General features: G+C 28.4%; 1 protein-coding gene across 1 annotated transcript; it reads left to right on the plus strand.

Moving 5' to 3' along the window:
- The first annotated feature begins 22,184 nt into the window (after positions 1-22,184).
- Positions 22,185-23,772, plus strand: LOC103575332 (uncharacterized). Its single transcript, XM_008555068.3, has 2 exons — positions 22,185-22,808; positions 22,918-23,772. The coding sequence occupies exons 1-2, from the start codon at positions 22,185-22,187 to the stop codon at positions 23,770-23,772; spliced, it is 1,479 nt and encodes a 492-aa protein (XP_008553290.3).
- Positions 23,773-24,060: the final 288 nt, after the last annotated feature.

Genomic DNA, 24,060 nt, shown 5'->3' on the forward strand with positions numbered 1-24,060 from the left:
AATTCGTTATGACAACTAAAAAATAAACCTCTCAATATGTCATTGATCGTTGACTTTTTCAAACAAAAGATAAAACACGTAGTGATATCCATATGTCTATATACTTACATGTATTGTTATATATACATCAAAAAAAATTTTTTTTTACACACAACACATATATGAAAAACACCAAGCACTACCTCAAACTTAAACAGGTCCGGGTTCAATTTTAAATGAGCAATTAAATCAATAAAAATGAGAAAACGTTTTGATGAGTAGACTCAAAGTAGAAAAAGCAGATTCATCAAACGATTGAAATCATCAGCTGAAAAAAAATTGTTTCCTCATGATGTAATAAAACATCATCAGAAGACCAGAATATAAATCAAGAAATTAGGTAAGTTTATTATGCAGACAATAATTCGTGGCAAAATCTGTAGGAGTTACACTCTAAAAGGAATGTTATACGGATAAATAACTCATATTTCTTTTATGAAAAAATATATATTTCTTTTTTTACTTCAGATTTTCAGGAGACAAAGCGACCCCATCTACATCGGGAAAAAATTATGACACTGAAATGATTATTTCTTCAAATAGAGAACACCAAGACCACAGTGAAGAAGCATTGAGACAGGAAGACGCGAACGATGAACCAGTCGGTGAGGAAAATGAAGACGAAGACGAAGATCCAGACCAAGACCAAGATGACGAAGACCAAGACCAAGAAGACGAAGACCAAGACCAAGAAGAAGACGAAGGCGAAGAAGAAATACTCGAAAATAAACTAAGAAATAATAATAATAATAATAATAATAATAATAATAATAATAATTAGGGCCGATAAGTTGGCCCTGCTAAAAGATGCGCGAAATTTGCGAAACTCTGATCGGCTGTTCGTTTTTTTTTATATTTAATTCTACAAGTGAATATCATCTGTCGCAGCTGAATTCAATATGACCGAACTGTCAAAGTACATAACCTTATGGTCGAATATTTTTGTAGGTCCAGCGGTAACATCAGAGTTAAAAATTTTGAGGAAAACGCTAAAGCACCATGACAATTTTGATAGAAAAAAAACATGTAGAAAATAAGATGAGATTTAGAAAGCTACAACATGAATTTAAAAAAATGACTGTGTTTGAAAAAGAAAATTAATAAATTTATAAAATTATTAATTAAAGTTAAGCGACATGAAACTTTCAGCAAAATTCAGTCTATTTTCGACAAGGATTTAATACCATTACATTTTAAAAGAGCACCGGCATGGCATATACTGAAAACAAAATTTACTGACAAATCGCTTGGTCTGTTTTTCCGCTCTGAGTCCTTGTTAAAAAGTTACAGGACTTTTTTAGTGAGCGAATAAAATATTCATGAAAAAAATCCAAAGTATTTTTTTCAAGGCGATTAAATAATTCTTTGCGGCGGTAACAAAGGCATAGCTTTTATAGAAAATAAAATTCTCTACAAAAAAGCATACATGTGTTTTTCTGCTCTTAGTCCTTGTTAAAAAGTTACAGGACTTTTTGAGTGAGCTAATAAAATATTTATAAAAATAATCCAAAGTATTCTTTTAAGTCGATGAAATAATTCTTTGCAGCAATAGCAAAGGCATAGCTTTTATAGAAAATAAAATTCCCTACAAAAAAGCATTTATGTGTTCTTCTGCTCTGAATCCTTGTTAAAAAGTTACAGGACTTTTTGAGTGAGCAAATAAAATATTTATAAAAAAAAATCCAAAGTATTTTCTTCAAGTCGATGAAATAATTCTTTGCAGCGGTAGCAAAGACATAGCTTTTATAAAAAATAAAATTCCCTACAAAAAAGCATTCATGTATTTTTCTGCTCTGAATCCTTATTAAAAAGTTACAGGACGTTTTTAGTGAGCAAATAAAATATTCATAAAAAAAAAAACAAAAGATTTTTTTGAAGTTGATGAAACAATTTTTTTCAGTGGTAGCAACGTAATGGCTTTTAATTTTCGCCCTTACTTTGGTAACTCCATATGGTACTCCTATTGTACTACATATAAGGTTTCTTATATATGCCCTTTTCATTTTTCGATATTAATTCCTCAGAGAAATTGTTAGAATTTCGAAATTCTCTAAATCGTCTGTATTTTTTACTGATTTTTGTTATGCATATAACTGAAACATAGTTGACTCCGCTACGCAACATCTGAACTTCCCACTCTTCTAAGCTCAGAGAGCTCGATAACGTTGTTATTTGTGAATTCTTCAGCCCAAAAAACAGTTATTTTTCAATTCAGAATACACTTACATGGAAATCTAAGATGGCAAAATAATGATTTTCCCTACCCGGGAAAAAATGATCAGACCTGATCAGACATGAACAGGCATGAGTCTTCAGGCCTGATCAGACATGAAAAATGATCATGCCTGACCAGGCCTGGCCAGACATGTTTAGGTCTGATCATGTATGTTCATGTCTGTTCAGGCCCATCCGGGTAAAAAAATTGTAGATAAAAAATGGCAATAGATAATTATATAGAATTATAGATAACTATATTAGACAATTATATGTAATTATTTCTATAAAAAAAAAAAATTCGGGCGTGTGCAGGATTTGAACCGTGGACCTTACGCTCGGATGTTTAACCCGCTTCACGTTGACTTAAGAGATTAACTTGAAAAGTTAGTTTCGTATGAACTTCAAGTAATAAAAATCTTATGCGTGATAGATTCTTGGTCAACAAAATTTTATATCTCATACATGATAGATTTTTAGTCAAGAAAATTTTATATCTGATTTATTAATTATTGATTAATAGTTATATGAAATTCTATATCAGTTATATATAATTATAACTACGTTAGCTATATGTAATTATAACTAAGGTAGTTATATTTAATTGTAACTAAGATTTTAAATTTAATCCCATATATCAGGGTTGATCAGACATGGACAGGTATGATCAGGCCTGACCATATTTAACGCTTCAGACATGAACAGGCATAGACAGATATGAGCAGGCATGAACAGGTATGATCAGATCTGGGCGAATTCAACGTTTCAGACATGAACAGGCATGGACAGACATGAACGGGCACGGACAGACATGAACAAGCATGGACAGGTATGAACAAGCATGGACAGGTATGATCAGGCCTGAGCGTATTCAATGCTTCAGACATGGACAGGCATGAACAGACATGAACAGGCCGGATCATGTCTAATTTCAGGCCTGTTTATACATGAACAGGCATGGTCAGGTCTGATCATTTTTTCCCGGGTTAGCAATCTAGTTTCTAGAAGTACATTAACTTTATGATTTTTTTTTCCTTAGGTAGATTTTTTTGAAAATCTAGGAATTGTATTTGTCATCATGGTAGATTTTTTGAGGAATTTTGTCATTATCTATCAGAATTGGTTAAGTAGAGTTCGAAAATACCATTCGTTGAGAAATTTATATACTCTCTAAAAATAAATTAGTGAAATTCTGGCGAATCAGTAGATAGTCACTATTTCTACAGCTATAAGTACACTACTAATTAAACCGGTGGTATACTTATAACGTTCTCTTCTATTTCACGCGTCCCACGGCGGAGTGTGGTTGGCGCTCAATAGCCGTTATGGCTCTCCGTTGGTTGAAAAACTGAAAATAAAATAGTAAAAAAACAAAATGTCCCACCTGGAGGTATCCTGAATCTCCCTGGACCCGCAGCTCTGCTCAGGCTGGGTTAGACAACCTAGTTGGGCGCCAGTTCGTGTGCCCCACGAACAAAATTAACTCAAAATAAAAAAACGGAGAAAAATGAAAATGAAAATAAAATAAATGACAGGGTAACAGTTTCAGATTTCAGGAGAAGGAAAGCAAGAAAAGAGATAGCAGTAATTGAAATGACAAAAATTAAATACTACCGAGTTGCTGACCATTTGCATTCAATTATCAATTTAATTGATAAATCATCAGTCAAATATATATCGCATATTCACATAAATAATATCGAAAAATAATAGTAAATCACTTACAAAAAAAATAATAATAATAATAAGCGCATAAGAAATTATAATTCGAATAATAATAATACTGCATAAACAATAAATGTATTGTAAAAAAACATACAACTATTAATAATTAATAGTCTCACCCACACGTGAACATAAACAAACTAAATATAATTCACGGAGAACAATCTCAGAATAATACGTCAATAATTGTGAATTATTATATCACTCGCAAGTGAATAGAAAATATTAAATAAAATAATCTCATATGAGAATTTAAAGTATTTCCAGTAAAAATTCCCAACAATTTCCAATGGTGAATTTTACGGTATTCACAAAATAATATTATCCTATACTCAAATAATACAGATAAAGAGCACTCTTAGATAAAATAATTATGAGTGATATTTATACCTTTGGATCACTCTCACGTGATAAGTAAAATAATGAAATAATAATACCCACCAAAATTTAATTATAGAAATAATAACTCAAATTAATAATAAATGACAATGAAAAATAACCAACCATTTATCACACTCAACATTTGGTAAAATAATACTGAATAATTTCACTGACTGTATTCGTATTTACTGAGTATAATATTCACGCATTCCATCATATGCTTATGACCAATTATTAATACTCAGAATTCCCTATCTTTCTTACTCTTACTCTTATGCTATATACAAATGATCACCAACTCGGGAACCAAAATTACACGCCAATGTATTAGCCAAAAAGTACTTACAGTTTACGTATTATTCAACTCCCTTGGTTGCACACTAATACGGTAAATGTATTTTCCTTTGTGCGGTTTACCAAAATACTCAAATAATGCCAATGGGTTTATATTATCTACACAAAATACCAAATGACGACAAATTTATAATTATTTCTGTGTATTGTAGAATTTTCCACACTTCTCTTTATAGTATATTTTACACCTAGGATAGTAAAGTAAGGAATGTCTCAGATCTCATGTAATTGTAGGCCGAGGCGAAGCTGAGGTCAACAAACATGTGATCTGAGGCTTTTTTATTTACTGCCGAAGGTGTCAATACTATTTTTCTCCTCGAAAGAGGTGGAAAGTGGCAACTTCGTTTCGCATAGCGGAACAAAAGTTGACACTTTTCGCCCAGAGGGTATTTAAAGAAGTTTTTGATAGTCTGATAATAATAGTTAGACAAAAAAACAAAAAAAAATATATATTTTCGTTTTAATATAATAATTAATTTCAATACATAAAAATTGTGTTAAATGTATTTAAGCTGCATTTATCGTTATTATTAAATGTATTTCAGCTGCATTTATTATTATTATTAAATATTTATCCATACAACTTTAAACAATTCAATCTTATAAGTTAGATTTATTGTACATTAAATCAACAGTGAGTCTCCTAATGTAATCATTTTTTTTTTTTTTTGTAAATATAGAATACTTTATTATTATTATTTATTTTCTTTAACTGTACAACATTATGTTTTTTACAGATTATATCTTATGTATATATTATATATTTTTAATATAGATTACTTTTTTAACATTAATTTTAAACATTTGAAAAAAAAATAAAAACTTGAAAAAAAAAAAAAACAAAGTTCTTTTATAAACTTGCATTTTTTAATTTATTTACTATTTTAACTCAACATCATAATAATAAATATAATTTTTATAATTATTATTTTTAATTTTCTATTATTATTATTATATCAGCATCACTGTGATAATGAGAAATTACTGATTGGTTTTATTTTTTTTCTTTGATAAATCAAACAGTACTCTGTACTCCAACAATACACTTAAATTAATTAATATGATTAAATAATTATAATTTAATGACTTCTTTATATGATTATATAGTTAATATAATATTTAATCGAATTATTAATTAATTTAATTAATATTATGTAAATTATTACAAGCTCAGTGCTTTGGAGTAATCAGATTTTGATTTTTCACATTTACTCTAAGTCTCTTATTATAAGTTTACAATTATTAATTTCTTTATTTATTTATTGTTTTCCTCAATATTTTTCCATAATAATAACTATAACTTTTATTATTATTATTGTTGTTTTATCATTATTATTAATACTTATATTTTATAACATAAACTTAGTCACTATTATAAGTACATGGTAAAATTCTTCAATTTGTAGGTTATATTTTGTTCCGATATTTTATTATAGATATTATTTTTTTTAGAGATATTCAAAAACAGTCGATTATTTATAGACATATTATTTTTAGAGATGTTTATTTTTACATAATTTTTTTATATACGTGTTTGGTTATGCAAATGTTGGTTTGTAGGATTTTTTATTTTTATAGTAATTTTTTTTTAGTGATATTTGGAATTACTTCCGTTTTTTATTCATTTATTTAATTATAGAGTATATTTTAAATAGATTTAAATGATTTTGTACTTTTTTAATTTTATTTTTTTTTAATTATTTATGTTTCTATTTGTTGAAATTAAATTTATAAATTAATTTATATAGAGATATATTTCTTTTTATAGTAATTATTTTTTATTGACTTTTTAATTTAGTTTTTTTTTAATTATTCATATTTTTATATATCCACTAAAATTATTTAGAAATTTTTAAATAGTGACCATATTTTTATTAGTGATTTTCAAGTATAGAGAAATTTGTTATAGGGAATTTTTTTTTATTTACTTATTTTACAATACATATTTACAATTTTACATTTTATTAATATATATATATATATATATTTTTAATTATTGAATTTTTTTTTTTACAACTTTTTATTATTATATTTTTACATTTGTATGAAAGTAGTCATATACATTTTTATTTTGAGACATTTTTTTTTTACCGATTCTATGCTACCCCTCAAGAATTATTGGCCAGTATTGTATATAAATTGCAATGTAAATGGTACGTCAAATTTGTGACATAAATGTGACATTAAGATTACATGCATGTTATTGACCGAGTGATATCACATTGGTGACCTTAATGTGACGTTATATTTATATCGCATACTAACATTAGCTTTACATTCTAGATATTACCTCAAAATTACGTAACAAAATCGACTTATAAGTGACATAATCTTGGTGATTCTATTTTATCGTCATATTTACATCACAATGAAATATTTCGGATATGTTCATATTGTTACATCACTCTTACATAAAAAATAGTTATATTTATGTTACATTGAAAAATTTCATCACATTTATGTAAAAAATTTCACCTTAAAATGATATACTTATTCCGACGGCATTGCGATAGAAAGGGTTATGCATAAAAAGTATGTATTCATAATAATTAATATTTTTGCATTTTATTTATGTAAAAACTAATATTTAACATTGAAACGCGCCGAGGTTTATGTCGAATCGATGAAGTAGACGTTTTTATTAATTTATTTAAATTCACATCTGTATTTTCATTTGCTTATAAATATATTTATTTTATTATTGGACATTTTCTTTGGTTTTTTTTTTATTTTTATTGTTACCCATGTAGGAACTTACAAGCTCTGACAACGGGGCTAAGCACAGACCAGGACTGGGTAACCCAGCTCTGGCTCCCCAGTGTCGGCCCTAGCCAAGGCCCAGTCGTGGGCAACCTAGCGCTGGCTTTCCGCTGTTGGCCCCAAACGAGACCCAGTCATGGGTAACCCTGCTCTAGCTCTTCAATATTGGCCCAAGCTTGAACCAGAACTAGTTCACCGAGCTCTGGGTTTCCACGGTAGACCCTAGCTAGGACCCAGCTATGAATAACTTCTACCCATACAGGAAGCCCCCGAGTTGAACGACGGGGCCATGCCTGGGACATTATTGGGAAGCCCGTCTTGGCAAACCTATACTGTCCCATGCCTGGGCCATAACTGGGTAATTAGTATTGGCCATTCCAATGATTACCCAGGCTTGAGCCAAGACTGAATACCCTAGCTTTGGCCAACTCTAGAGTCACCCTAACATGGGCCAAGATTGAATAACCTAGCCTCGGCCGTTGGATGGTTACCCTAACATCGGCCAACACTAGATAACCTAGCCTTGGCCAAGCCGAGAGTCACCCTAACTTGGGAATTATGGTGGTAGAGTAAGATAATTAAGCTGGGTTCTTGATAAATAATCAATTAAATTTAATAAATTTTATTTTAAAAAATTATGTAATTATAATATAAATAATACGAAATTATTTTTTTCTTTCTTAATCGAAAATATAAATTAAATTGCTCTTTATATTTCATAAAACCGAGTGGTTGTAGTAAAATGAACAAGTAGAACATATAAAAATTTCAATTGGCTTGGCACCCAGTTATCATTCCAGACTTCTATCAAGGCTGGCTTACAAGCTTGGCCCAGAGTTCAACATAGTTGAACCAAGCCTGAGCCAAGCCTGGGCCCGTCGTACTTTCCTGTCTGGGTATTATTCTTATTGATTAAATTAAATACAAATAAATAACGATAAAAATAATTTTAAAATAATTATTTACAAGCAGTCAGAAAAAATAAATAAAGTGTCTGACGTGAGTGCATGCAGTCGCTGCACAATAAATATTTGGTAGTTCAGGAATCCATCGCTGATATTCGTGGGCGCGCAAATTGTTCCTCCAAGAATACATGCGATCCACCTTTTATCCCCCAATCGAATGCACATTCGAGGTAACCAGTTCAACGGATACATTTTTGTAGTATCGGTCCATGTGGGATGATACTTGAATAAAAACAAAATATTTCAGTATTAAAAAAAATAAACAAAAATAAGAACTTGGAGATTTTTAAATATTTATAAAAAAGAAATAAACTTTCGTATAAAAAAATGTATGTATGTTATTCAGCCAATAAATCAAATATTAATATATCTTATAATTATTCTTTATGATTTTAATTTTTTTTAATATTGCAATTATAATTTCTAGCGCATAAAAGTGCTTTGTACAATGTAATAGAAAATGATGTCACTTAGATGTCACTGTTCTATAACCTGTGAAAAATTACCAACACATTTTACTATGGGTGCATAGTAACACCGGACTATAAGAAAACTGGTACAAAATTTACAAGTGTCCCATAGTAAACGTATGCGCAGACTACACGATTGCGGCCTATGCGCATACGTTTACTATGGGACACTTGTAAATTTTGTACCAGTTTTCTTATATCTCGGTGTTGCTATGCGCCCACAGTAAAATTTATGAAGAATTTTTGACAGTGTAGCTATTTATTGGCCAATCATTGCAAACCAGACATCAGCCGATCTATAGAAAAATTTTGAAGCTCGGTGACTTTGTATAGGTGTAAGAGCAGCTATAGAAACTTGAATAAATTACATATAAGCTTAATTTTTGATTATATATATTTATAATTTTATTCATGCACAGTAATTCGAATGAACCAACAATAAAATATGGGACAACGATAATAAACACGGTTTTTCCAAAATATTCAAACAGTATAAATACGAAAAAAATTAATTTTTCATTTCAGCTACTATACAAGTCGCTGATGACGTATATTGATGATACAAATATTAATAAGTAAATAATAAAATAGTATAATACAAAAAAAAAATTATAATAAGACATAACTGTTATAATAATAATATTGTTATTAATAAATTCATATAAATTAGGAGACGGGAGGCAAAATGAGGTATCCCTGAAATTTTTTTTTTAATTTTTCAAACATTCCAAAATCACTTTTGTAAATATAATTGAGCATTATTTTGAATTTTTTTTTTTTATTTTTCACAAGTCGAGTGTCAGTCAAAAAGTGTTAGACTTTTGTTTTATGATAAAAACTATTAAACTTTTTTTTTTCTTTTGTATCCAATAATTGTGTAAAATATAATTTTTCTTTATGTAAGTTACTCACAAAAAAATTTAATTTAATTAAATTTGTTTAGTATCTAGAAATTCCTTTTTTAACCATTTTTAGGAAGTATCTCATTGTGCCCGCAAAAATTAAATTTTTTTTTTAACGGTAGCTAAAATTTTCTTTAGTTGCTTTGAAAATCATTAAAAAAAAAGATTTAGCGTATGTGGGACCTCGAAAACTTACACTCAGTAAATAAATAATAGGAGTTACTATCTAGCTATGGTAAAAATTTCTACCATCAATCAGATAGTAGTAAATATTATCTACATGATTGTATATAAATCATGTAGATTGTAATATATTCACCATATATTTATGATAATTGTTACAATCCTGTATGTTAACTAGAGTTAGTTATTATATTATTTTATATAATAGTTATATTTATAATCCACATGGTAACAGTTACCATCAGAAATTATAATTGTTACCATCCTGATAGTAACTGTTACGAAATTTATTGCAGAAGTAAATATTATCACCCTGATAGTAAATATTACCATCCTGATAGTAACTGTTACTACAATTTGTAGGAAATAAAATTATCTACAAAAAAGATTCTATGACATTTTATGGTAAGTCCGATAGTTTCGCCGAAAAAGTAAAAAGATTTCAAAAATTACTCTAACTTGACTTCGAAAAAGTAATTTAAGCTTGAAGACAAATTCATAGTAAATTTTGAGGTCTTATTACTTTTCCGGCGAAACTAGCTGACTTATCACAAAAAGTCATAGCCCTTTTTTAATCAGTAAATTTATTCCTGACAATGTATGACACATAAAAGTTTTCGAAACTCCGCATTGTTTTCTGGTTATTTTTATTTCAGTGTCAAGCCCTTAGAATCGATCAGAAAATTATTTTTTTTAAGAGTTATAACTTATGAGCAGATCGATAGGTCGAACAGATTTATATACATTTTTCATAGAAATTCGACGTGCTATAAAAAAAGGCCCTTATCATTTTTTGATAAATCGACCAGTTCATAAGTATTATCAAGTTAAAGGTTAAAGTACGAAGAATGGAAATATTTTCGACTATTTTGACGAAACTATGAGACTTGTCACAAAATACCGTATGACTTTTTTTTTAGGCTATTTCATCTCCTATAAACTATCTTGTGAAAATTTTTCAAAATTCCGATGTTTTTCAGTTATTTTCTTATCTATGATTACTAAATCATTGTAAAAAAATCATGTACTTATTCAAGAGACAATCAAAAATGTAAATTATTTACTTTCGCCAAATAATATTTGTTGAATAAAGGAAATATCTTTATACAAGTTCAGTCAAATAAGTCTCAACGAAAGTGAACAAGATCAATATTTGATTGTTTCTTGAATATAAGTACATACGTTTTTTTCAATGATTTCATAATCATAGATTAAAGAGTTTAAGTAAAAAAAAAAATCTACAATTTTGATTTTTACATTGTGTATATAAATGCTGGTATGATAATGTTATACACATACATAATTATAAAGAATTATATGTACCTCATATGTAATCATACGTTATTGTATATATATATATATAAGTTAGGCGAATTCATTCTCTCCAGGGTTACTAATTCTGAAAGAAATGAATTTTTAAAAAATTTAATTTTTCCCGCTACTATATTTGAGCACCCTGCACGCGCCCACAAAATAGTAGAGACCTGATGTTTACATCTGTCAAAATAAAAAGTTACTAAATGGCAAATATAATGCTGAAATTTATTAAAGAAACTACTTTCAACTGGGTATTTATAATTACTGTAAGTAATTTTTTGAATATTCTACGTGTCTTTAAAATTACTTGTACGTTGGCCTTTTTTGGATAAATATTAAAATTATTTTTTAATTACTCATATAAAATAAATATAATATTGACAGTTCAAGGTCAATGAAAATATTATTTTTCAATCTCAGGTTTTAAATTTTTCTTAAACTAACTAATGATTTTAAAAAATAATCTTAATTTTTTTATTCATTATAAAATTTATATTTTTTGCATCTGCTTATTCTAAATAATTTAATATAATTATAAAGTTTTTCAGCTCTAGTACTTTTTTAGTGCGGCTGCCGGCCACCAGGCGGCGCCACATTTTTTGGAAAAAAGTGGGGGGCACCCTTGGAGAATGGCCTTAAGTACATGTTTGATTATGCAATTGTTTTTTTGTAAAAATGTTTTTTTTTACCAATCTTTTTTAATTTACTTTTAAATTTAGTTCTTTTTAAATATAAATATTTTCATATAGACATAAAATTATTTACAAATTTTTAAATATTGACCATATTTCTTTTAGTAATTTATAAATCTAGATATTTATTTTTATAGGGACTTTTTTTATTTACTTATTTTACAATACATATCTATAATTTTACATTTTATTAACATACATAAATTTTTAAATACAGCATTTTTTTTTACAATTTATTATTTTTATATTTTTTCATTTGCATAAAAAAAATTATACATATGTTCATTTTTAGAGATGTTTCTATTTCCTATGCTACAATCAGCGCCATGTATTCATACTGCTCCTGGTTACAAGCGTACTTTTTACTTTTCTACTTTTAGTACTCTACCAACATACAACTCTCTTAAGACGCGTTTTCATTTGTTTCTCTATTCGCACTCAACTGGATAAACGGTACTATCTCTGTTGCACTTGTACATTGAATAGAAACTTTGTCCAAGCTTTTCTCGTAAACAAATGGAAGTTATCAAAAAATTCAAGTGCACTTCACTAGTTCATAGAGTAAAGCATCGGGTCTGTGTCTTTATTTTGCGTTTAGAGCTTTTATTTCAGAGAAAAGCTGGAACAAAATTATCTGAAAACCGTTCTTAAATAGATTTCTGAGGTAAATGTCCCAATACCGGAACAAGACCCAATACCGGAACGATTTGATAATCATTATATTATATTTCAACTCGTACGCGATGAAACTAAATAAAACTTTCTTTATTTGAAACCTTAATCTTTCAGTTAAAAAATAAGATATAAAATAGATTTTAGAAAATATTTAAAATATGAAAAAAAAAATTTTAATTAGAGCAATAGTCTCGGATTCGTGACTTTTTCATGTCTCTTAATGGTTTTGCTAAGAAATCAGTCAATGGTCTTAAGCTTATAGAAAATGCATAGAATTACTTTTCAATAATTTTTTTTTTTGTATATGCATCTTGAATGACATAAAATTCAAGAAAACATATTAAAAATATAAAAAAAATAGTATTATTATATCAATTTTACTGTTCGTCTATTGGTACACCAAAATGAACCCGTGCCCAGTACCGGAACAGCCAATCATGTTAATGTTATCGATAGACATTAACGGTGAGTTTTATTGACTGGCTAAATCAAGTACAATATTAATTATTACTGGAGCCCTAATATTTAATGCAGTATGTATGATTGTTATAAAAAAAATAGATTAAGTATAGATAAATTCTAATTTAAATCATAAAAAATAAATTTTTATTTTCAGTTTTTTTTTAATTATTTTTCTAGTATAACCTCAAATGATTTATTGAGTTTCTATTCTTTAGTTCAAAATATTTATTTTCATTGAATGTTCAATCATTTTCAAATTTTAAATACATTTTACATTATGGGTGTGATATAGCAGACATCAGACAAATTTAAAATTATTAATAAATCGAGTAAATAATTGATAATATAAAATTTAAAAGAATGCAAATTCAAAAAATTGTGAAATTAATAGTGCTTTTTTTGTATATATTATGTTTTTAATTATTCATCTTATTTATTTATAATTTTAAAGTTCTCTGATGTCTGCTATATTCATACTCATTTTACATTAATATTATTTAATAATTATTAATATTTTCACCATGAATAAATGCAAAAATAACTTATTTTATTTACTGTTCCGGTATTAGGCCAACCGAATTCCCGTATTGGGACAAGGCTATTTCAGCGTTCCGGTATTGGATCTTGTGGGTGTCATAGAAAAAAATTTTTTTTTTATATTAAATTTAAGAAAAATGAACTAATTTGATTATTTTTGAATTGGTAAATGTCTATTCTATATGATGTAATAAATTATTTTGGTTTATAATTTATTCGAATATTTTTAAAACGATAAAAATCAGTCATATACCCTTCGTCGTTCCGGTATTGGGACATTTACCTTATGCGAAAATATCAATATTAAATATATTTATGTTGAAAATAATTGTATGTAAAATTATCTCTATGTAAACTTATTTTACTAAATATAAATATATGCGAAAATAATTCATGTCTAAAATATCTATATTATATATCTCTATAAAAACTAAGTCTCTACAAAATTTACTATAATATGATAGAATTAGATGTTAACATATTTATATTAGGGCATTTCCCCATAACTATACAACTCTCCTTAATATTTCTCTATTCTGCATATCTCTGTAACACAACAATTCTATGAAAAAAATTTTCTACTTAAAAATTTTTCTATGTTGACCAAAGTCAGTTTCAACATTTCTCTACTACAAAAAAAAAAAACTAAGTTTTATGAATGATTTTGTATCTTACCACCAGCAATCGCGTGACGCGAACATCCAATTATTTTAATGTAAAATTTTTAAAAGTTGTTTCCATAAATAATCTATGTTTTTTCAAAATTAATATATTTTTTTCATGCTTGCTATTTTCAATATCATACTCATGCATTAAATAAATATTTTTATTTCTACTCTATTTAATTATAATAAAATACTAACAAAGTCACGGTTCAAATTTATTTACGCCATTGTGTTGTTATTGTTTTTTTTAACATCATTTTCATTATTATTGTATTGTTGTTAGAATTTAATGGTAGCGCCACGCGATTGCTGGTAGTAAGATACAAAATCATTCATAAAACTTAGTTTTTTTTTTTGTAGTAGAGAAATGTTGAAACTGACTTTGGTCAACATAAAAAAATTTTTTCATAGAATTGTTGTGTCATAGAGATATGCAGAATAGAGAAATATTAAAGAGAGTTGTATAGTTATGGAGAAATGCCATAATATAAGTATGTTAACACTTAATTCTATCATATTATGGTAAATTTTGTAGCGACTTAGGTTTCATAGAGATATATAATATAGAGATATTTTAGACATGAATTATTTTCGCATAGAAATCTATTTAAGAGAGTTGTATGTTGGTAGAGTACTAAAAGTAGAAAAGTAAAAAGTACGCTTGTAACCAGGTACGGTATGAATACATGGCGCGGATTGTATACTACCCGAAAGGAATTAATGACCAGCATTGTATATGTTTGCAAAAATATCCGTCAGAGGTAGCACCAACGGAAAAAATATATACGGGATTTTACGGCACATTAATAGGTGTACCAGAAAAATCTCTACCTTACGACAACTGAACCATAACCAGGCCTACCACAAGTAACTGCGCCACACACGAACTATACCAGTTTTGAACACTACCCGCGAAAATCTCAACCAATCAACAATTCTACCACTGAACTCTCTCACGTTACAACTCTACCAGATTACAACCCTCCCAGAAACGAACTCGACCATAACAATCTATACCATAAAAATGTCTACTACAATACAGGTCACACATACAAATGCCTACCATTAGCATCTCTACCATTAATATGCCTACCATTAATAACTCAATCATATTACATCTATACCAGAATAAAGCACTATCAATAATATACACTACCAAAAAAAATCTCTACCATTTTTAAGCCTACCCAATGAAAACACTACCACGTAGTGAACACTACCAGAAAAGTAACTTCTTTATCATATGCTTATGTACCATGCGATATGAAATACAGAAAAAATTTATTAACGCATGTCGATAATGGAGATACCGCGCCGTATTATTATTATCTGAATAATACCTAGATAATATATTTGAATTATGACGGCGAATAAAAAGAAGTACGAGCTTTCTATGTTTATTTCATTAAAATTTACCAATTTTATTTTATTAGAATGATACTTAAATAACCAATTAATTTTTTTCTTGATTCACATGAAATTCACAATATCATAAGTAATTTAACAGGTTTCATTAACAAGCTATACTTCATTATTATCATTAGTATTACGATTATTAAAAATCCTAACGTTAATATGTAATTACTTATTGTTATCATTGTTTGTCACAAGCGAACAGATGAACGATAGAAACGATAAAATCCACCAGACCGGAGTATGCAGTTTCTACTTCAACGAATAAATTATTAATTATTACATAAGAAATGGAAAGAATAAAATTCATCAATTGTTTTTTTGCATTTTTTATTTTATTATTAAAAAATATAATCGACATTTATTAAATATTATTGTTATATTTTAACTTATTTATGATTATTTTAGATTTAATATAGCAATCGTTACAGACTTATAGAATACATGACATTTAGTACAAATATTAAAATATTTATAGATTAAGAATTTAAAAAATGAGAGTGAGTTGAATGTAAAAAATTTTATATGATTAAACTAATTGTTCTATTGAATTTATAAAAACTATAAATAAGTTATAAAATTACTCATTATAATATTTTCAAAATACGGGAAATGCGAGGGAGTAAGTAATAAGTTGTTTTTGAAGTAATCATTTTTTTTTATCTTATTGATAATTATTTTAAATCTAATAGTAATATCACTTAAAATTTTTTGCTTGCTTTTGTGGGGAATTATGATATATACACTTCTCTTGTAGAGTCAACGTCCACGGCATACAGGACACGTTGGTCGATGGTTCCTAGGTACAGCTAACCGATCCGTATCTATTAACTGTCGGCCGAACTCACACCGTAAACATAAACATAAGTAGAAGCAAGGAATCACTGTAATTTTTAGCTTATTCGATAGGCAAATAGCACATACTCTAGCTTCTATTCTTTCGTAGACACCACCATCCTTATTTGCTGGTACCATCAAACCGTCATCTGCAATTATACATATAATAGAAAATGATCTTAACGAATACAATAATAAAGTAAAACCTCGAATTAGTTGCGGTAATTATGTTTCAGTTTACCTGTAAGTCACTAATATGAGCGGATCACTTAGCTGTAAATAGAAACCATCGATCAACGTGTCCTGTATGCCGTGAACTTGTTAACTCTACAACAGAAGTGTATATATCATAATTTCTCACAAAAGGAAGCAAAAAAATATTGAGTGATTTTAATGTAAGATTTAAAATAACTATAAATAAGTTAAAAAAAAATAATTACTTAAAAAATAACTTATTACTCACTATCTCGCATTTTCCAAACTTCAATTTTGAAAATATTATGATAAGTAATTTAAAAACTTATTTATAATTATTATTGATTTAGTATAATAATAATTTTAAACTTATAAAAACCTTTCTATTTTATGGAAATATTAAAATTATATATAACTAGAATATTTCTAATAGGAGCGACTGGAAAATGAGTTTTTTTAACTTTTATTGCTAACAATTGAAAATGTAATATACCAATGATTGATAATTTATAAGAACTTTTATATTTAGTAGAAATAAAAAAATGTAATATATTTAAAATATTAGGACTGAGAGTGAGAGAATAACGAGTTACCTCCGAAATTACTAATTATAATTATAATTTTAGTACAGTAATTATTTTGCATTGACAAAATCCTTCGTATGTAACTCATTCGCTCTCACTTTTAAAAATTAAAAATATTGTTATGAGTGACGTGGAACTTATTTATAATTGTTATGAATTAAATATGATAATTATATGGAATAGGCAATATCCATAATATTTAGTAAACAAATATGATTTTAATATATTAAAAATATTATAAGAATGAGAGCAAGGAAATGATATTTTTCAAAATATTTATAGTTGTTATAAATTCAATGCAACAATTATCTGAATCTTATAAAATACTTACCAGTTGACTCACTTACTTTCATTTTAAAAATTTTGAAAGTACTATAATAATATTTTTTTTGACTTTATTAATAATACTTAATAATTAAATATAATAATTATCTGGATCTTATAAAATACTGAACATTTGATTTACTCACCATCGTTTCCAATATTTTCAATTTATAAATATTTTAATATTTGTACTAAATGTCATGTATTCTATAAGTCTGTAACGATTGCTATATTAAATCTAAAATAATCATAAATAAGTTAAAATATACCAATAATATTTAATAAATGTCGATTATATTTTTTAATAATAAAATAAAAAATGCAAAAAAACAATTGATGAATTTTATTCTTTCCATTTCTTATGTAATAATTAATAATTTATTCGTTGAAGTAGAAGCTGCATACTCCAGTCTGGTGGATTTTATCGTTTCTATCGTTCATCTGTTCGCTTGTGACAAACAATGATAACAATAAGTAATTAAATATTAACGTTAGGATTTTTAATAATCGTAATACTAATAATAATAATAAAGTTAAACTTGTTAATGATGGCAGCTAAATTACTTATAATTTCGTGAATTTTATGTAAATCAAGAAAAAATTTAATTGCTTAGTTAAGTATCATTCTAATAAAATAAAAAAGTTAAATATTAATAAAATAAAAATACGAAGCTTGCACTGCTTTTTACTCGCCGCCTTAATTTGAATATATTATCTAGATACGATTCAGATAACAATCGTGCAGCGTGGTATCTCGATTATCGATATACGTTAATAAATTTTTTCTGTATTTTATATTGCATGGTACATAAGCAGATGATAAAGAAGTTTATTTTTTGGTAGTGTTTCTATGCGGTAGTGTTTTTATTGGGTAGGCTTAAAAAATGGTAGAGACGTTTTTAGTAGTATATTTTATTGGTAGTAATTTATTATGGTATAGGTGTAATATGGTTGAGTTATTAATGGTAGGCATATTAATGGTAGAGATGCTAATGGTAGGCATTTGTATGGGTGACCTGTATTGTGGTAGACATTTTTATGGTATAGATTGTTATGTTAGAGTTCGTTTCTGGGAGGGTTGTAATCTGGTAGAGTTGTAACGTGAGAGAGTTCTTCAGTGGTAGAATTGTTGATTGGTTGAGATTTTCGCGTGTAGTGTTCAAAACTGGTATAGTTCGTGTGTGGCGCAGTTACTTGTGGTAGGCCTGGTTATGGTTCAGTTGTCGTAAGGTAGAGATTTTTCTGGTACACCTATTAATGTGCCGATTTTACATACAAAAATGCTATCAGTCATCACTTTTAATTAAATATAAAAAAAATATTGAAACTACAATAGTAAATATCAAAAGTGTTCATCTTGAGAAAATTCTGAACAAAATAAAAAAAAACCGCTCTCGATACGATAATTTTATCGGCAGTTACTATGACTACATCCAAAAAAAGTCTATACATACGGACATCCGGACGTCCAAGTAATTTTTTTTTAAACTTTTTTTTCTTCAAATTAACAAATAAATGTTTTTAAAAAAACATTAAATAAGTTTTCTCAAGTTTTTTCTTGATATACATGAACTCATATTGTCCTATCGATGAAATATGAACGTAATAGAGTAATTTTAAGGCCAAAAAATTGCTTGACCCTGACGTGTTGAGAGTAGAGCACTACCTGCAACGCTTCGCGTTATGAGGCGTGCAAAAGTTCCTGGCAACATTAGACTTTTCATCAATAATTACAGAGTAGTGGTTGATATCTTTTTTTTGAAAGTCCTTTTTTTATATTTACTTCTAATGGATGTTAAAAATAAAAAAATTTTTTTTTTTTAGAAAAATGATGAAAGGGTCTTGTAGGGAATTTATAAAAGTTTTTAACGTCTCCCTTAAATTTACTGTGCGATCATTGGTACCTGAAATATCGATGGTCAAAGCCAAAAGGATCTTTTTGTTTTTGAAAGCTGATATGTCTGTGACAAATCATCCTACGAGGTTAAAAAAAAGCCTAATTGAAACTGAATAAATTTGCTAAACGACCTATGAATTGGTTTAGTTGAAAAAATTTTTTCACGGTCCGTAGGCTCTTCGCAAAAAAATTTAGAAATTTTTTGTATTGCGATATTTCTCATGTTCGCGCAACAGCTGGAGCTCTTAAAAAATTTTTAATAAAAATGCACCGAAACTAGAGATTTCAAGCTATAAGATGCTTTTTTTTAAATCTCGATACGATTATGTTTCACAAAGTTACAGCCTTCCAAAAATCACAAAATAATTTATAAAATTTTTTTGTTCCGTTAATTTTTTGCGTTAGTGTATGAACATATATGAAGATACATTAAAAGTTTTTAACCGATATACAGACCATATGAGATCATATATGATCATGTATGGATATATATAAACAGATATCAAAAAATATAAAAAAATTTTAACCGATTACAATCCATATAAGATTATATATAGTCATGCATGATCATATATGAAGGACCATAAAAACTTTTAAATGATGTTCAACTCATGTAAGATCAGATATGGTCAGGAAAGAACATATATGATAATGCATAAAATTTCTTACAAGTTGTTTAACTTTTATGAAAGCAGATATAGTCAGGTATAAAGAGACATGATAATTCTTTACACGATGTTTAACGCATATAAAATCAGATATGGTCCGGTATGAACATATATAGTAGAACTCAAGTTTAAACTTAAGTTTAAATTTAATTTTTTTAATTTGTTGAAGATAAAAAAACTTCTGATTCCGCATTAGAAAACAAACTTCTCAAATACCATGTAAAATATCAACATAAACATAATGATTGTTGAGATTTCTAAAATCAATATATAAACCTATTGAATAGTCCGAACTATTAAGTCCATGGTTTGGCAGAGTGGTACAAGCTTCAACTGATACGCAGAAGGATCCAGGTTCGAATCCCAGAAAAATGCCGAATACTTTTTCGTCAATAGAAAAATTAATAATGAGTGAACAATAATTATAAATAAATAAATTTCAATGAATGTTAATGAAAAATAAAATTAAAACATTATTTTTTTAGTTTAAAAAATTTTTGTCAAACCTATATGTATATCATATATGATCATATCTAATCATATATGATCAGACATATGGCCAATTTTCATATATGATCACATATGCTCAGGCATGAGAATTTTATTCCCGGGTATATTGTAAATTATACACGCATGTTAATTATGAATATTTAAATAGAAAGTCTGTGTAAAATACTGTAATAGTAAGATATTTTATTTTATCGATAACTATGTTACTAACATGTTTACTAGAGAAAAAATGGCGGCTTTATTGTGTGCGCCAAATTTGAAATATTCACTGAGTGAATCTTCTAATTTGCTTTATGATATCAATAATATTATTGAGTTCTATTTTCACAGTTAAACATTATTTAATTTTTTTAAATATTTATAATTCCAGTACTGATAATAATTATGATAATAATACAATTATCTTTTGAAATTATTTACATAAATGCAGTTGACATCTTTTATGCTGAGGTTATATTTACCTATTTAAAGAGTAATTAAGCATGACATGTTAGAGAGATTATGGTACCAATTAAAAAAATTTATGACACTTGGTATAGCCTCGAACTATTCTAATTCTACTCAATGTAATTTATATAAATTTTGCAATTCTAATTATTGAAAGGTAGTACTATCGATACCACAAGTATCAAATGTGTGCTTTGTCTAATTTGACTACCGCAGTATTTATGTTTGGCAACGTCGCGTAAAAGCAAATGAGATAGTATAATGCTTACAGTAATTCAGTTTCATTCAACGTTCGGAACCGTACGATAATTATCGTACACATACGATAATTTCGTGCCTACGTACGATGTACGATAGCACATTATTATCGTACGCAGATTGTACGATAATTTCCATCGTGTTGCAAAATTTAAGAATTTATTTTATTTATGCAATATAAAGTGCCTACTTTATGCAATATAAAGGCACTCAATATAGTTAACACTTTCAGAAGTTACATTTCTCCTGCTCGATTATTTTGTCCAATAAAATCTTGGAGAAATACCGGGAAACACAAATTCTCTATTTATATTGGTTTTTATGATCCGCTGTGAGAAGTTACACCACCACCTGGATTGTAACTTTATTCTGCTATACATGTCTTCTCATTGGTTAGCATCTACCAATGCGAACAACAGAATGAGTTTGATATTCGATATTTCGAACATTTCGATTATGTTCGCACTTCATACGTATCGTATATTTTGTATAGAAATGTTGGCAGTTGTTCCGTAAAGCTATTTAAATCAAGTGAAGAATGAAGCGATTTTCTGAGACAAAAAAATTTGGATTATACACTCAGAGAGATTGTTATTAGTGTTGTATTGTATTGACAAGTACGTATATCTATCAAATACGTTGCTTCAGTGGCTGTATATTATATATAACTTTACTAACCTATCAATTATTTTTAATCTATACAATGAAGAATGAGTCCTAGATTCAAGGTAGATAGCACGAGCAGTCAACAGACTGAATCAGACTTGGATATTACACCTCCCAGAAAAATCGCCAAAGTCAGCAACAAGCATCGCCAACAAAAATTCAGAGACGTCTGGCTTAAAAATGTAGATTACAAACAATGGCTTAGCAAGGTGCCTGAAGATCGGTACAAAGCTAAATGTCGTACATGCAATGCAACAATGAATGCAGAGTTGACTGTGATAAAAAACCACATAACATCAAAAACTCATCTTCGTAAACCTCTAGCAGCCCAACAATCTATTACTACTTTTATAAAAAAGACTGACGAAATTAGCACGAAAGCCAAAGCAATTCAAGCACTTGAAATAAAGTTATGTGGTTTTTTAGCCAAACATAATATATCCTTCACTACTTTAAATCATTTGACAACACTATTGCAAAGTTCTGTACCTGACTCTGAAATTATTAAGAACATGCAGATGAAATCAACGAAAAGAACTGCAATAGTAAAAAATGTCATTGCTGCGGCAGAAAAAGAACATCTACAACAAAAATTGCAGACCAATCGGTTCAGTGTTTTAATTGACGAATCGACCGATATTGGGGGCACACAAACGATGTGCATCATTGTGAGGTAAGGAATGATAATTTTTTTCCACTGCTTTCACGGATAATAATTATCTATTTTGTGTTCTTATATTTTGTACTGTGTAAAACAAGTTTTTTGATGCTGAATAGGGTCAAGTGGTCAGCAAGTTTAGGGATCTCTGCCAAATTTTTGATCAAAATTCGGATGTGGAGGGTGCTACAGCAGAATATTTATTTGGACTAGTGTTGGAGTCCTTGGAAGATTATGAGATTCCATTTGAGAATATCATTGGATTCGCGTCAGATGAAGCCAGTATAATGATGGGAAAAGATAACTCTGTAGCTTCGAGATTTCTTGAAATATGCCTTGGCATCTATATTTTCAAATGTATATGCCACTCATTGCATCTTTGTGCCAGCAATGCATGCAAAAAATTACCAAAGAGTTGTAAAGATCTGACTCGAAATGTCTATGGTGAATTTAAAAACAGCGCGAAACAACAGCACTTGTTCAAAAAGTTTCAAATATTTTTAGACATTGACATTCATAAAATTCTCTGCCTAGCGCAAACACGTTGGTTATCTTTAAAAACGGTTGTTTCAAGGATAATTGAACAGTGGCCTGCACTCGAATTATACTTTAGAGACCAAATGCTGACTATTCGATTGAAATCTGTTGAACAGATTGTTCAAGCTCTCAACAATCCGATTATCAAACTATTTTATCTTTTTCTGGACTATATACTACTTAAATTTACCAAACTGAATGAACTCTTCCAGTCATCGTCGGTAGTCGTTACGAGCCTCCATGATAGAATGTGTAAAAACTATCAAGAGCTTTTGGAAGCATACATGTCCAGAGATTATATTTATCGGACTGATTTAAGCGAACTAGATCCATGCAATGAGTCGCATCGTTTACGACCGGAAAATATGTACTTCGGCATTGAAGTCAGAAAAATGCTAGATCAGGTGGAGATTCGCAACAATGAAAAATTAAAATAAGATTTCATAACGACTTGTGTCGATTTTCTAATGAAAGGCTGCAAAGAAATTAAAAAGCGCTTCGATTTTTCGGATCCTGTTCTTTCCCCCCCCCCCCCCATTGCATCAATTAAACAACATCAAATAATCGATGACGAGTGACGTCAATTACCGTCTTTTGAGCTTCCGGCAGATATTGATGTAAATAATCCGGTCGATATTTTTTGGGCAAAGCTATTGGAATGTAAAGGATAAGATCAAGGAATGACCTCCAAAATCGTGTCAAAATTTGTGCTCGAAGTAATTTCA

Source organism: Microplitis demolitor, chromosome 7 (assembly GCF_026212275.2).
Source record: "Microplitis demolitor isolate Queensland-Clemson2020A chromosome 7, iyMicDemo2.1a, whole genome shotgun sequence".
NCBI lineage: Eukaryota > Metazoa > Arthropoda > Insecta > Hymenoptera > Braconidae > Microplitis > Microplitis demolitor.

Excerpts from the sequence above, each read along its gene's own strand:
- LOC103575332 (XM_008555068.3), top strand. The coding sequence starts at position 22,185 with ATGAGTCCTAGATTCAAGGTAGATAGCACGAGCAGTCAACAGACTGAA. Across the intron at positions 22,809-22,917 it reads CACAAACGATGTGCATCATT|GGTCAAGTGGTCAGCAAGTT; the intron begins GTGAGGTAAGGA and ends GATGCTGAATAG.